This window comes from Lithobates pipiens, unplaced genomic scaffold, assembly GCF_037356315.1.
Source record: "Lithobates pipiens isolate NorthernLeopardFrog02 unplaced genomic scaffold, aLitPip1_a1.2 Scaffold_19, whole genome shotgun sequence".
Lineage (NCBI taxonomy): Eukaryota > Metazoa > Chordata > Amphibia > Anura > Ranidae > Lithobates > Lithobates pipiens.
Genome location: NW_027507764.1, coordinates 464363842 through 464377062, shown reverse-complemented (window position 1 = coordinate 464377062; position 13221 = coordinate 464363842). Strand labels below are relative to the sequence as shown.

Sequence of the window (13221 nt, the reverse complement as noted above, 5' to 3'; positions counted from 1 at the left end):
TATTTACAAGTAGTAAATCTGACCAACATTGGTTAAGATTTACAGGCAACTTCAAATGCGGAACAGGTTGTACTTACTGTTGCCATATCATGAGAGGTACACAGATTACTTCTTGTGTTAATAATAAAATTGTTGACATTAAATCTTTCATAAATTGCAACACTAAGTATTTAATTTATGTCATCACATGCAATCTTTGCCATATACAATATGTAGGACGCACTACACGCAGACTTAAAGATCGCTTATATGATCATTTATATGACATTGAAAAGAACAAATCCACTAATGTGGCTAGACACTGTACATCAGAAGGATGTTTCAAATCTATTTATACAGGGGATTGAGAAGGTGGTGACCCCCAAGCGAGGAGGTGACAGATTTCTCATACTCTGTAAACGTGAGGTTTTCTGGATATTCTTTTTAGAAACCAGAATTCCGACAGGGTTACATTTTGATTGGGATGTTTCATATTATTATGATTGAGAAATCTTTTGAAACACTGTAATTCCCCTTCAGGATTAAGATTACCCCAATTTAATGTTATCTTTTATGATGTACTAGTGTTCCAGTTTTTTTTCTTATTTTTCATCATCTCTTCCATCCATCCCGAAATTTAACATTATAATAGTCATAGGTTCATTCACAATAACACCCTCTATAAGCTTGTCACATGGGATCAAAACATCCATGTGAATGCCTAAAATTATACATGTGTGCGCTAATCAGACACACCAAGTGGGTGGTAATTGACATTTCTTCCCCATATTTACTAATACCATAGAGGGGGGTTTTTGTCTAGCTTGTGAATGTTACCCACATATAGATATTTTCAGATACAATATATATTATATGGGTATAGTCTCACAGATATGGGACACACTTACTGTTTTACATGTATGTGGTTTACTGATATAACCCAGATATGGGGGAATTTGTAAATACCGCATTACACACTTTGCGGTTTATGCAATTTATTGATGCGGTTTATATACAGCACATTTCACATTCAACCATTGTACAGATCTGGAAATATTCTTTTTCCGTGACTATAGTCTTTTAACAAGTAAATTTTTATATATTTTTTCACTTTACACAACCTAGAGAGGTGTCATTTACATTAGGTAAATAAATAAATAATAATAAAAATAAAAAATAGAAATCAAGAGATCTCACAGCATTATAGCGTGATCCCTTCTGCATATATATAATCCACAAACTGTGTTCACATGAGTTTATACATATTGTGGTTATATATATCACCATTTTATCTCATGCGGAATTGATCATGTTCAATCACCTGTTATAGCCATTGCATCCTTGCTTCTATTCCATCATAGACTCTCTCATAATATTCACTCAGGTCATTGGTCTTCAAAGAAAAGGAGATATTTCCTTTACATACTATACAACTTATAAAAAATGTCTAAGTGACTTTATATACACTGCGATCACACACTATATATCACTATTCTATGTAGAGCAGATGGTGTCCGTACACTAGTTGCATTTATTGTATTACAGACATTTCTGCACGCCGCTGTATTGGTTTTTAATAGGGGCGACCCGTGTGAACAACATGAGTTAATTATAGTTTAGGAGGGAAGGGGTTATTTCCCCCCCCCCTCCTTATTAATGTTTCTTCCTTTACTCGCCCATTAATCGTAATATTTATGGAACATTCAAGTAGATGGTTGATTGCCTAAAGTATACGCCTCATTTGGGTGCATTTACTGTTTTAGGCACTTGATTGAGGCGTCTAGGCTTATTCTAGTGTCCGTGAGGGTTCTAAAAGGTTTTTTGTTTTTCTTTTTTGTTTCTGTTTTTATTTAACTATTTTACATGTTATATTTGTATATTTGTGTGTTTTTATAGTGGTAGTTGCAGGTACATACTTTATTTTATGCATTGATTGGTGTATTTACATTCATTTACACATCGATAAAAACACGAGATTGGTTGGTGTATGTACAACTTTAGAAATATTTGGCAATTGTGATCTGCTTCTGAATCTTGGATTTTCCATGCATGCATACTACTTGTCATCGAAATAAGTCCATCAATTGTATGGTTTCATATTGACTCTTTTATTATTATCCTTTTCTTTTTTCACCGACAGTTCACATAAATATGGCCATCAATTCGATGTGATTTTGTTTAGTGCATGTTCATCCCTGTCACTTTTATATCACAGTTTATTCTCTAAATATTTGAGTTTATTTACATACATATAAACATTCAATACTGTTTCACTTTGAATTGTATGACATTTATTCATATTCATTATCTATGCATTAAAAGGTTACTCTGCACTAGTGCACAATTACAAGTATTATTATCACATTTACACCAATATATTTATATACACACATTTATACACGCCTATATACATATATACATTTTTCTTTTTCTTTTTACACTTTGTTATTTTCACTTCTATATGTATATATATATATTTTTTACATATTTATACTTTTCATCAAATCACGTTTAAACACACAGATATGTTCACCCTTTTCCCCTTTTTTCCTTTCCCAGTTATTTTCACCAACCAACAACTGGGTGCAGGCCCGGACTGGGACAAAAAACAGGCCCGGGCAATTTAGACTGAGCAGCCAATTTTCCAGCAACCACCCGTTCGCAAGGGCGGTTGGTGACGGGATAATCACGGAGTCGGTCCTCCGCACTCTAATATGGCATTGTGATATAAAGGGGACAGCACTGTAAAGGAAACTGTAATGATTACAGTCCCCCTTTTCAGTGCAGTTCCCTTTTCATCACAGTGCCCCTACCAATCACAGCGCCCCAATCACAGTGCCCCTACCAATCACAGCCCTCCACCACAGTGCCCCTACCAATCACAGCGCCCCATCACAGTGCCCCTACCAATCACAGCCCTCCATCACAGTGCCCCTACCAATCACAGCCCTCCATCACAGTGCCCTTCCCAATCACAGACCCCCATCACAGTGTCCCTTGCAGTCATGCCCCCCTCTCTGCCTCCCCTGCGCAGTCCTACCTTTGGCAGGGCAGAGGCAGGATTCAGCCTGTGTGTCCTCTACAGGCTCTCCCACCCCTCCATTGATGTCATCCTATCAGCAAAGTAGGGCGCGGGAGGAGCTGTAGAGCTAGATCCTATTAACAAACGGGTGATTACCCACTTGTTGATGTGAAAATAATCCCGCTCTCTGTGCAGATCTCCAGCTCCTCCCGCCCTCTACTCTGCTGATAGGATGATATTGTTGGAAAGGTGGGAGAGCCAGTAGAGGACACACAGGCATAGCCGCATAGTATCCCCCTCTCTCAAGCACTCTGTATATCAGATCTATGTCAGTAGAACACTCTCTCAAATAATGATGGGGTTGGCTTTAAATGCTGTGATCATCTTTTTTCCATCTATAATATTTTAGGTTCTCATATTTTTCTTTTTTCCCCTCTTTCTGGGTTTTTATTCTTCGTGTTCTTTCATTTTTATCCTTTATTTATTATTATTTTTATTTCTTCTTTTTTTTTTCCTTTTCTTTTTATTATTATTATTTATATATTTTTTTTATTTTTTATAATTTTTATTTTATTTTATATTTATTAATATTTTTATTTTTTCACACTTAAATTTTTTTCTTACTTAGGTAATTTTCTTTACTTTTTTTTTAAAGTTAATTTTCCAACATTTTTCTCAGTTTCACCTTATCCTCTTAATTTGTCTATTTTTCCCACTCATTTTTTTCTTTTTTACTATTCTCATTTCTCTTCTTTTTTATTTTTCACTCGTATTTTTCTCTTATTTTCCTCTCCTTTGTCTCTTTTTTTTTCTCTCTTTTTCTTTATATATATCCCCCCTTTTTTTCTATCCGTTCTTCTTCCCACCTTCCCCTCTTCTTCCCCCTTTCTTATCTCCTTTTTGCCGCCATTTATCTTTATCTATTTACACTTTCCTCCTGTGTCCTCTATTACTCCCTGGACTGCCTTCTCATTTACCTGTTTTCCTTCCTTGTGTCTCCCTTCCTTGTATACACTCTGAATTGGCTTGACGTCTCACGTTTACGTCCATTCAAAGCCCTGGCAGCGTCCCGTTGCCTAGCAATCGTCGGCCGCAGCGCGCATGCGCGTACAGCGATCGCTGTTTTAATTGGATCCGACTTGGTGCCTAGCAACCACGGATCCCTGTTCAGTGTACAGATCTCCGGCTCCTCCAGCCCCTGTTCTGCTGATAGATGACATCGTCGGCAGGGGAGGAGAGCCTGGAGAGGAGACACAGGCACAGCCGCACAGCGGGAGGTGAGCGGGGACCGCGGCCTGTGTTAACCCTCTCCAGGCCGCGGTCACCGCTTACCTCCCGCTGTGCAGCCCGGCCATCATCGGGCATCAGATCACGGCCCCGAGGTTGAGCCCGACGGCCTCGGCCCACCGGGCAAATGCCCGGTATGCCCTATGGCCAGTCCGGGCCTGACTGGGTATGGAATGCATGTGTGGAGAATCTATGATGATAGCTTTATCAGCTGTCATGGTTTTATCTCTGATTTCACTGTGGTGTGCTTATACATGAACAGTATATATTTGTTTGTTATTCGGAACATAAGCTAGCTATGAGTAAGCGCTGTTTGTAGCGTGAAACGCGTTACCAATTTTATTCAAAAATCCTTTTTTGTTCCCTTTTTGCTGTGACGTTTTGTTCAATGGAGTTTTGCACTTGCATTTTGAAGAAATAAAGGCATTTAATTTTTACACAATCCGGAGTGCGGCTATCCAGAGTTTCGTTCTGTTTCTACACATATGCTACCGCTTTGCTGATTTGCTTTGCTGATAATTTCCACGGAATTTGCAACTTCCTTGGATTTATTATTGTGTGCCACATGATCTAGTAGCCTACCAACCCAGGCCTCAGCATTCCTGGTGACAGAGGCGGAAGCCACAGCTGGAACCATAGCTGCAGCATTGACTTCCCATGCTCTACGTAACAGGACTTCTGATTTTTTTGTCCATCTGATCCAGAATGCTTCCATAACTTCAAAGGAGAGATCCGAACGTTTGGACACTTGTGCCAAAGATGTGTCCAAATGAGGGACTTTGAAAAACTTTTCCTCCTCCTCTGGTTTAAAAGGACACCTACGCTTTCAGGCTTTTAACTTTAAAACCTCGCTTTCTGGGTCCTTCCACTCTCTAAGGATGATATCTTTGAGAGACCGATGTACTGGGAAGGGCTTTGCCTGCGGCTTTCCTAGTCCCCTGTACAGTTTATCTTGTGCCGACGCCTGAGTAGCGGGAAACTGAATACCCTCAGAGGTATAGATAGCTTAGCTTTTTCATTTATTCAGGATTTGCTTAGTTTTGAGGTTCTAGTAAGCGCCACATTTCTTTACTTTTTATAAAGCAATATGTTGCTATAAAAAGACAAATACAATCAAAATAAAAAATAAACAATTCCAAAAATAGGAATAAAGAATTATGAGTAAGTATGCATGACCGTAAATAAACATTTCTCAAAGTAAATGTGTATCAAAAATATATAACACCATAAATAATATGTTCAATAAATATCCATGAGAGTCTGAGCACTATACAGAGGGGCACACAACATGAACATAAAATTCACCATGTATATGGAATGTAATCAAGCTAATGCGTACTACTACTAAAGGATCCAAAACTGATGTAAGAAGAGGTGCTAACACCAGCAGCGGCAGTTGCTGGCAGGAGGAGCCAAATGTGGCCGGTGGAAATACTAGAAATGTCAAAATAAAAGGTGCGAAGAGCACGTGTTTTCCAAATTTAACTTCACCCAAAATACAGTTTGGTGGCAGGCATGGAACTATGGTCTGGTTAGGCGCTTAATTTGCTCTCTCCCGGAGTCATGTCAGTGGGAGTGGCCCTCTGGCTGTGCCCTCTGGGAGAGGGCATTTAAGATGCGGACGTCACGTGGTTTGGGGTTCCGGTCCAGTATGAAGTGTTGATTACATAGTCCTGGTACTCCTGACCAGCCCCCAGGAAGGCTATGGCCTGGGGTGCGGATCCACCTGACTTTAATGCCTCAGGGCTAGCTAGCCCAAGGCAAGGGAACTAAAGGAGGATTCTGAGGTGGTTGGGTGCCGTCTCCGGTTTGGGAGAGACCCATTGAACTTCAAGCATTTCAGGGGAGGACTCTTTAGAAGAACACCACGTACGGGTTGGTTTTCTTAACAAGAGCCTGGAAGGGCTGAAGTAACCGAGAGAATCTGGACTTGTGGATATCGCCAAGTGGCTGAAAGATCCAGGTATCCTACAAGTGTTCTACAGCTTAGTTTCCCTACATGTTCTGCAACAACGTCGGTGATACAGACTTTGTTCCTGAGTAAGCACCTTGTTGGCTGCTAGGCCTTGTGAGGGACTGTCCAACCTGCGTGCTTATCCAGCTGCGAATGGCTATTCTCTGGATGCAGTCAAAGTAAGCAAGTTCCTTAACGTTTATAGACTTTGACATTGAGAGTACCTGAACTCCTTTCCAACCCGCTGATCCCAAGTTAAAAAACTGTTCAGTGGTTGAAGTTTGCAAATAAAATCCATTCAACTGGATCAATTGTCAGTCTCAAGTTACTGGGCCATCTACCACGGGACATCCCCTAGACATGCAACAAGGAGAAGCAGAAGGTAACGGTAAGCCCGAAAATAACCAGCAGCTCCTTCGGGGGTTAGTGCTACATGTATATATATGTATAAATGTATTTATGTGTGTGTGTGTGTGTGTGTAAAATATATATGCACTAAGGAAAGAAATATATCAAGGATACATGAAGACCTCAATCAATTAGATATACAGGTTAGGTTTACCTTAAATGTCATGCAAATGCTCCTTCCACATAATGTAGAGGGTAGCAACAGACCAATACAGAACTATTTCTTCCAAAGTGATGAAGTAACAATGTAAAGAAGCCATGATGAATGCGGACATATTAAACCAATAGCATCCCCCAAGCCACCCACAGTGTCCCATCTAATAAAAAATAGAGATCATGCACCCATCAGCAAGACCAACATACACATAAGAATATCCTGAAGATCAAACCTACCAAGCGTATCCTCAAAATTCACCGTATTTGTCAGAACAAAGACATAGCAGCCACCTCCTGCTCCATGGCTGGCTCTGTGGCTGGCACCAGTCCCGTCTGGCCTGGTGGCCGCTATGTCTCTGACAGATGCAGAGGGTTTTGAGGATACGCTTGGTAGGATTTGATTCTTTTTTATTATTTTTTTTTTCCTCATTCAAAAGTTTTTATTTTATGTTAAAATAAATTACATGTACAGAATATAAGACAAATTATTTGATACCAGAAATAAAAAGGCATATTGAAGTACGGATGATACAAAGCAAAGAAGAATTTCAAGATATTCTCGTGGGAATGACAATAAATTGCCTTATATATTTTAGAATTTGAAAACATTCTTATAGCTGAGTTTTAAACATTTTAATCCCAAGAAAATATAAATATGTCTAAAAGAAAATATATGATTTTAAAGTTTTGACCATAACTTCTAAAGTATGTTTATAGTAAGTATTATATAGTAAGGGAAGAACATAAAAGGTATATAGGAGGGGAAGAGGAGGAAATAATTCTCTGGAGGAGGTTTTATATATCAGCTAATGTTGTAATTCTATAAAAAAATCTTAATCACCATAACAATGAAACTCGGTTGTCAATATTATCTGACGTATAATATTTAATCCAGGGTTTCCATATGATATCAAACTTTGTCATCTGGTTTTTATCTATAGCGTCCATTTTAGCATGGATGAAAGATTGATTCATTCAACGTTTGGTTTCTGCAATATTCACCACGTCTGTTTTCCACGCATTGGTTATAGTCTGCTTTGCGGCTATCAGGAGTGTAAGAACTAATTTGAATTGTTTCTGATTCAGAAAGGCTGGTTTTAAAATAAGGAGAGCTATAATTGGGTCTGGAAAAATTGGACGATCAAAAAATTTTGTAATTATCAGAAAGATCTTTTTCCAAAATGATTGTACAATTGGGCAATGCCACCAGGTATGTATGTAGGTACCTTTTTCTGGACAGCCACGAAAGCAGAGGCCAGTGTTGTCTGTTGAGAATTTGGCGATTCTCGCAGGAACCAAATACCAGCGTGTGAGGACTTTATATGATGATTCAGACGCCAATATATTTATAGAGGAAGATTTTGTGAAAGGCCATATGTTGGACCAAGACCTAGAATCGATCGTACAATCCAAATCTTTTTCCCACTTGGCCACATATTTAGGTATAACAGTATTAGAATTAGATATCAATTGTGTATAAAATGATGTAATACGACCTTTAGCATGTGGTTCCTTGAGACAAAATCTTTCAAATTGAGAAATATTATGTAAGTTTACATTTAAATTGAGAAGAGGAGTATAAAAAGTTTTGATTTGGAGATATCTGAATATTTCTGATTGTGGAAGCTTATATAATTCACATAGATCTGTAAAAGATTTTATTGATGTAATTGAAGTTAAATTATATAGACAAGTGATACCAGCCTTAGACCAAGCTTTAAAGGTTTTGGGATATTTCCAGGCTGGGTAAAAAGTCAGATTCTTGTGGAAAGATAATAGCGGATTTTGTGGAGATTGCAGACCATGTGAATTTCTATACCTATCCCATATAGATAGAGAGTGTTTAGAAATGGGGTTATTTATAGACTTACGATCCGCAGGTTGTAACCATAATATATTGTTTATAGGAAGAGGATCACAGTCTACAGCTTCGGTAGGATTGATTCTTATGTGTATGTTGGTCTTGCTGATGGGTGCATGATCTCTATTTGTTATCAGAGGGGACACTGTGGTTGGTCTGGGGGACGCTATTGATTTAATCTGCAGCCTCTCATGTGAGCCTCTCATCATGGCTTCATGAAATTGTTCCTTCATCACTGAAAGAAATATTTCCGGATTAGTCTGTTGCTACCCTCTACATTCTGTGGAAGGCGCATTTGAATGACATTTAAGGTAAACCTAACCTGTATATCTAATTGATTGAGGCCCTTATGTATCCTTGATATATTTCTTTCCTCAATGCATATATATTTTATACACACGCACGCACGCACACACATACATACATACATACATACATATATATATATATCCCCTTTTATTTTGACATTTCTACACCTAGGTGAACAGAGTCTCCATCGTACGACAATAACTTTTTGCACAGATGTCTCCCCCAGAATTAATATTAAACCCATACTCCCCCCATCAGGAATATTACACTAATACTCCCCCCAGAAGAAATATTACACCAATACTTCTCCACCAGTAATATTACACCCATACTCTCCCTGGCAGGAATATTACACCAATACTCCCCCCACCAGGAATATTACACCCATACACACCTCTATATCTGGGTATATACGGGGATATATTATATAGAGATATATAGGACAGTGGATTTATAGTATATACAGAGAGTACACATCACACCTCTATATCTGGGTATATATATAATGCACCGCAGTGTGACGTGAGTATCTCAAAAGCCATAAGGCAGCTGAGGTACATCACTCTCACCTAGGTGACAATACTGAAAGTGGGGGAAGCTTGGATTAAAGAAAGATATTTACAAAAGAAAAGGAGTATGGAGTATGGAATATGGACTTATGGAAGGTGGCAGAGAAGGGTGAAGGTCTGCTTTAACTGGTTAGACCCCTTGCACACAGGGGTCTCAGTGCGTCTCTCTCAGCATTTTAGTGTGTGTGGGACAGGTGCCATGTCCAGCCTTGCTGCAGGCAAAGACTATGATAGGCAGGGACGTTATACTGAGTGGTACTGATATTTAACATATGCCCATGATGATGTCTTAAATGACATAAGGGCATATTCACACATGTGATTGGGGGGCTGAAAAACCCAGTGGTCGAGCTGTGCTTTTATCATCCCACCAGTTGCTACTCTCTTTAAAGCGGGAGTAAACCCAGTTTAAAAAAACACTTACATTCCCGGCATGCCGAAAATGCTAACTTTCACATTGGTTGTGCTCGCAACTAAACTTTCAAACCATCCAATGGCTGGTTTCATAACTGATCACATGTGCAGCATTATGGCAGCTGAAGAATCATTAGAGGCCAAGATGGCAGCTTCCTTGACTGAAAACGATAGACGGGTTTACCTCCACTTTAACTGCAGAGGCAGTGGCTGGGTTTGTGGAAAAGACTTCCAGTCCAGTGGATTTTTTCCCCAAAAAGTTGCGTTTAAAAAAACGCTACGCAAATACCAAGTGACATGAAAAATTGCAACAGCCATTATTTTCTAAGGTCTCTGCAAAAAAAATGTATATAATGTTTGAGGGTTCTAAGTAATTTTAAAGCAAAAAATACAGATTTTTTACAAGTAAACAAAAAGTATCAGTAAAGGCTTGGTCTTAGACTCCTTTCACACCACACCGCCCATTGCGTCTGCGGTAAAACACTGCTATTTTTAGCGGCATTTTACCGCCGGATTTGCGGCGCATTTCGGCCACTTTTACCCCCCGCTAGCGGCCGAGAAAGGGTTAAAACCGCCGGCAATATGCCGCAATAGCGGCGTTTTGCCGGCGGTATTACAGCGCTGCCCCATTGATTTCAATGGGGAGCAGCGGTGGAGGAGTGGTAAACACACCGCTCCTTCACCACTCCAAAGAAGCTGCTGGCAGGACTTTTCCCTGACGTCCCGCCAGCCCACCGCTGTAGTGTGAAAGCCCTCAGGTCTTTCACACTACAAACAATGGTGCAGCTTTTTTAGGGCAGATTGCAGGCACTATTTCTAACGCTATAGCGCCTGCAAAAGGTCCTGGTGTGAAAGGGGTCTTAATGACATTGTTACAGAACTTCAAACATGCACAAGATTATTTGTATATACACGACCCACACTGGAGAATATTGATGGAACCTGTCCAAGAAAACAAAGGAATTTCTGTACTAAATCATCGCGCTCAGGGCAGCTGAACCCTCCCACCCCCGTCCTAGTACCGGCCCAGAGTACAGCAGTAGAGAGCAATCTTTTAATTGGGGGCATTTGTTCTGGAGATAACTGCTTAATGGTAGAGTGAACCACCAGCTTTTTAAATTTTTTTTAACCACTTCAGCCCCAGAAGAATTTACGCCCTTCCTGTCCAGAGCACTTTTTGCGATTCGGCACTACGTCGATTTAACTGACAATTGTGCGGTCGTGCGACGTTGTATCCAAACAAAATTGGAGTTCTTTTTTCCCCCACAAATAGAGCTTTCTTTTGGTGGCATTTGATCGCCTCTGTGGTTTTTATTTTTTGCGCTATAAACAAAAAAAAAACGACAATTTTGAAAAAAAAGCATTATTTTTTACTTTTTGCTATAATAAATATCCCCAAAAAATATATAAAAAAATTTATTTTCCTCAGTTTAGGCCGATATGTATTCTACATATTTTTGTTAAAAAAAAAAAAAAATCGTAATAAGCGAATATTGATTGGTTTGTGCAAAAGTTATAGCGTCTGCAAAATAGGGGATGGATTTATAGCATTTTTATTATTAATTATTTTTTTGTAAGTAATGGCGGCGATCTGCATTTTTATAGGGACTGCTACATTATGGCGGACACATATTTGACACTATTTTGGGACCATTGTCATTTATACAGTGATCGATGCGATTAAAATGCATTGATTACTGTGTAAATGATACTGGCAGTGAAGGGGTTAACCACTAGGGAGCAGTGAAGGGGTTAAGTGTGTCCTAGGGAGTGATTCTACCTGTGAGGGGCAAGACACAGAGAGTTAGGATCAGTGTCCTGTCACTAGGCAGAACGGGGCAATTCTTTATTTACAAAAGCAGCTCCTTGTTCTTCCTCTCCATGACATGATTGCGGTCACCTGGCGGACATGGAGTCCGTGGGACCCACGGTCACGCACACGCTCTCAACATAGCTTCTTAAAGGGGACATACCTGTACTCCCTTTTGCTTGCCAGTGCCATTCTGCCAACGTAAATCGGCGTGCACTGGTCAGCAAGAGGTTAACCTGCAGGGCAATGTTATAATGTGCTAGTATGCATCGCATACTAGCACATTATGTGAAACATACCTTAAAAACAAAGCACTCCAGTGGCGTGCTGTCACTGCTGACAGGGCTTCCATCTTCACCCTTTTCACCCTTTCACCCTTTTCACGTCTTTCTTACGGGTTGGTGGGCTCCGATCCTTTGATTGGGCAAGTCGCGATAACATCATGTGAGCCGCTGTTCACGGCACGGGTATGCTGTTTCTTCAGAATGTATGCCCCGGTGACGTCTCCGCTGGCTTCACAAGTAAAACTGTATCTCCTAAGTGATGCACGTTTAGGAGATTTTTACTGTACCTATAGGTAAGCTTTATTATAGGCTTACCTATGGGTAAAAATCATCCATGGGAGCTTACTCCCACATTAAGAAGAATTGAATTCACGTTGGAGAAATTTTCTCTCACTTCTTGTTGCGTCTACAGAACAGGAAGTGAAGGGAATTCTATGCACCGGGACACAGTTGACAAGAAAAGGGGTAGTAACCCTTCCCTACTATACAAAATTAAAAAATAAAGTTTTGGCTTTAAATATACATTACTGGCACTGGAAAACCAAGTCTGTGTGCATGGAGGATATGAAAAAGAACAGAAAGCCGCTTCCAGTATAAACATAGTCTCTCTTAAATGGTTGTGGTAAACTTCCATTAGTATTGTATTTACCTTTATATCTCTTGCAGTCCTCTATAAATTTCTCCAGCCCACCACTCCTGTCCATATAGATGAGAGCAGCCTGTCTCATGAGGTTTACATTTGGGGCCTGGCTCATGGTTGCCGGCCTGCCGCCTCTCCTCACAGCCTGTCTGTCACACAGCAGTTCTCCTCACACACAAAATTTGGCGGAAAAATGTGTAACTTGGAAACAAGTCAAGCAGCCAGTCTTTACCTCAGGCTCTATGACTCTGTATTCCCAGCTTAGAGGAAAAGGAAGGTCATTTATTATCTCTTAGCAGTCACAGAAAAAGCAATAACTCTATAGACTACAGTCTTCATAAAATATATATCAGCGAAAAAAAGAAAAAAAATGAAATGTGGAATAGGAAAGAAGCGCTATGTATGACTGCTCTAGTAGATGGTGTCCTGTTATGAGGGTGTCTGTATGCATGAGAGCAATTTTAGGGCCCATTCACACCACTGCGTGGTGCACTGTGGTGCTCTTCATTGTAACTGACGCTTTTAAAT

At 39.9% G+C, this 13221-nt stretch overlaps 1 protein-coding gene across 1 annotated transcript in view; it reads right to left on the bottom strand.

The window, feature by feature from the left end:
* MCMDC2 (minichromosome maintenance domain containing 2) overlaps window positions 1-13008 on the bottom strand; it is a 44626-nt gene extending 31618 nt beyond the window's left edge. Inside the window, exon 1 of the mRNA XM_077492826.1 lies at window positions 12703-13008. Coding sequence (XP_077348952.1) covers window positions 12703-12808 — 106 coding nt within the window. The 5' untranslated portion in view covers window positions 12809-13008. The remainder of the gene's footprint in view (window positions 1-12702) is intronic.
* Window positions 13009-13221: the final 213 nt, after the last annotated feature.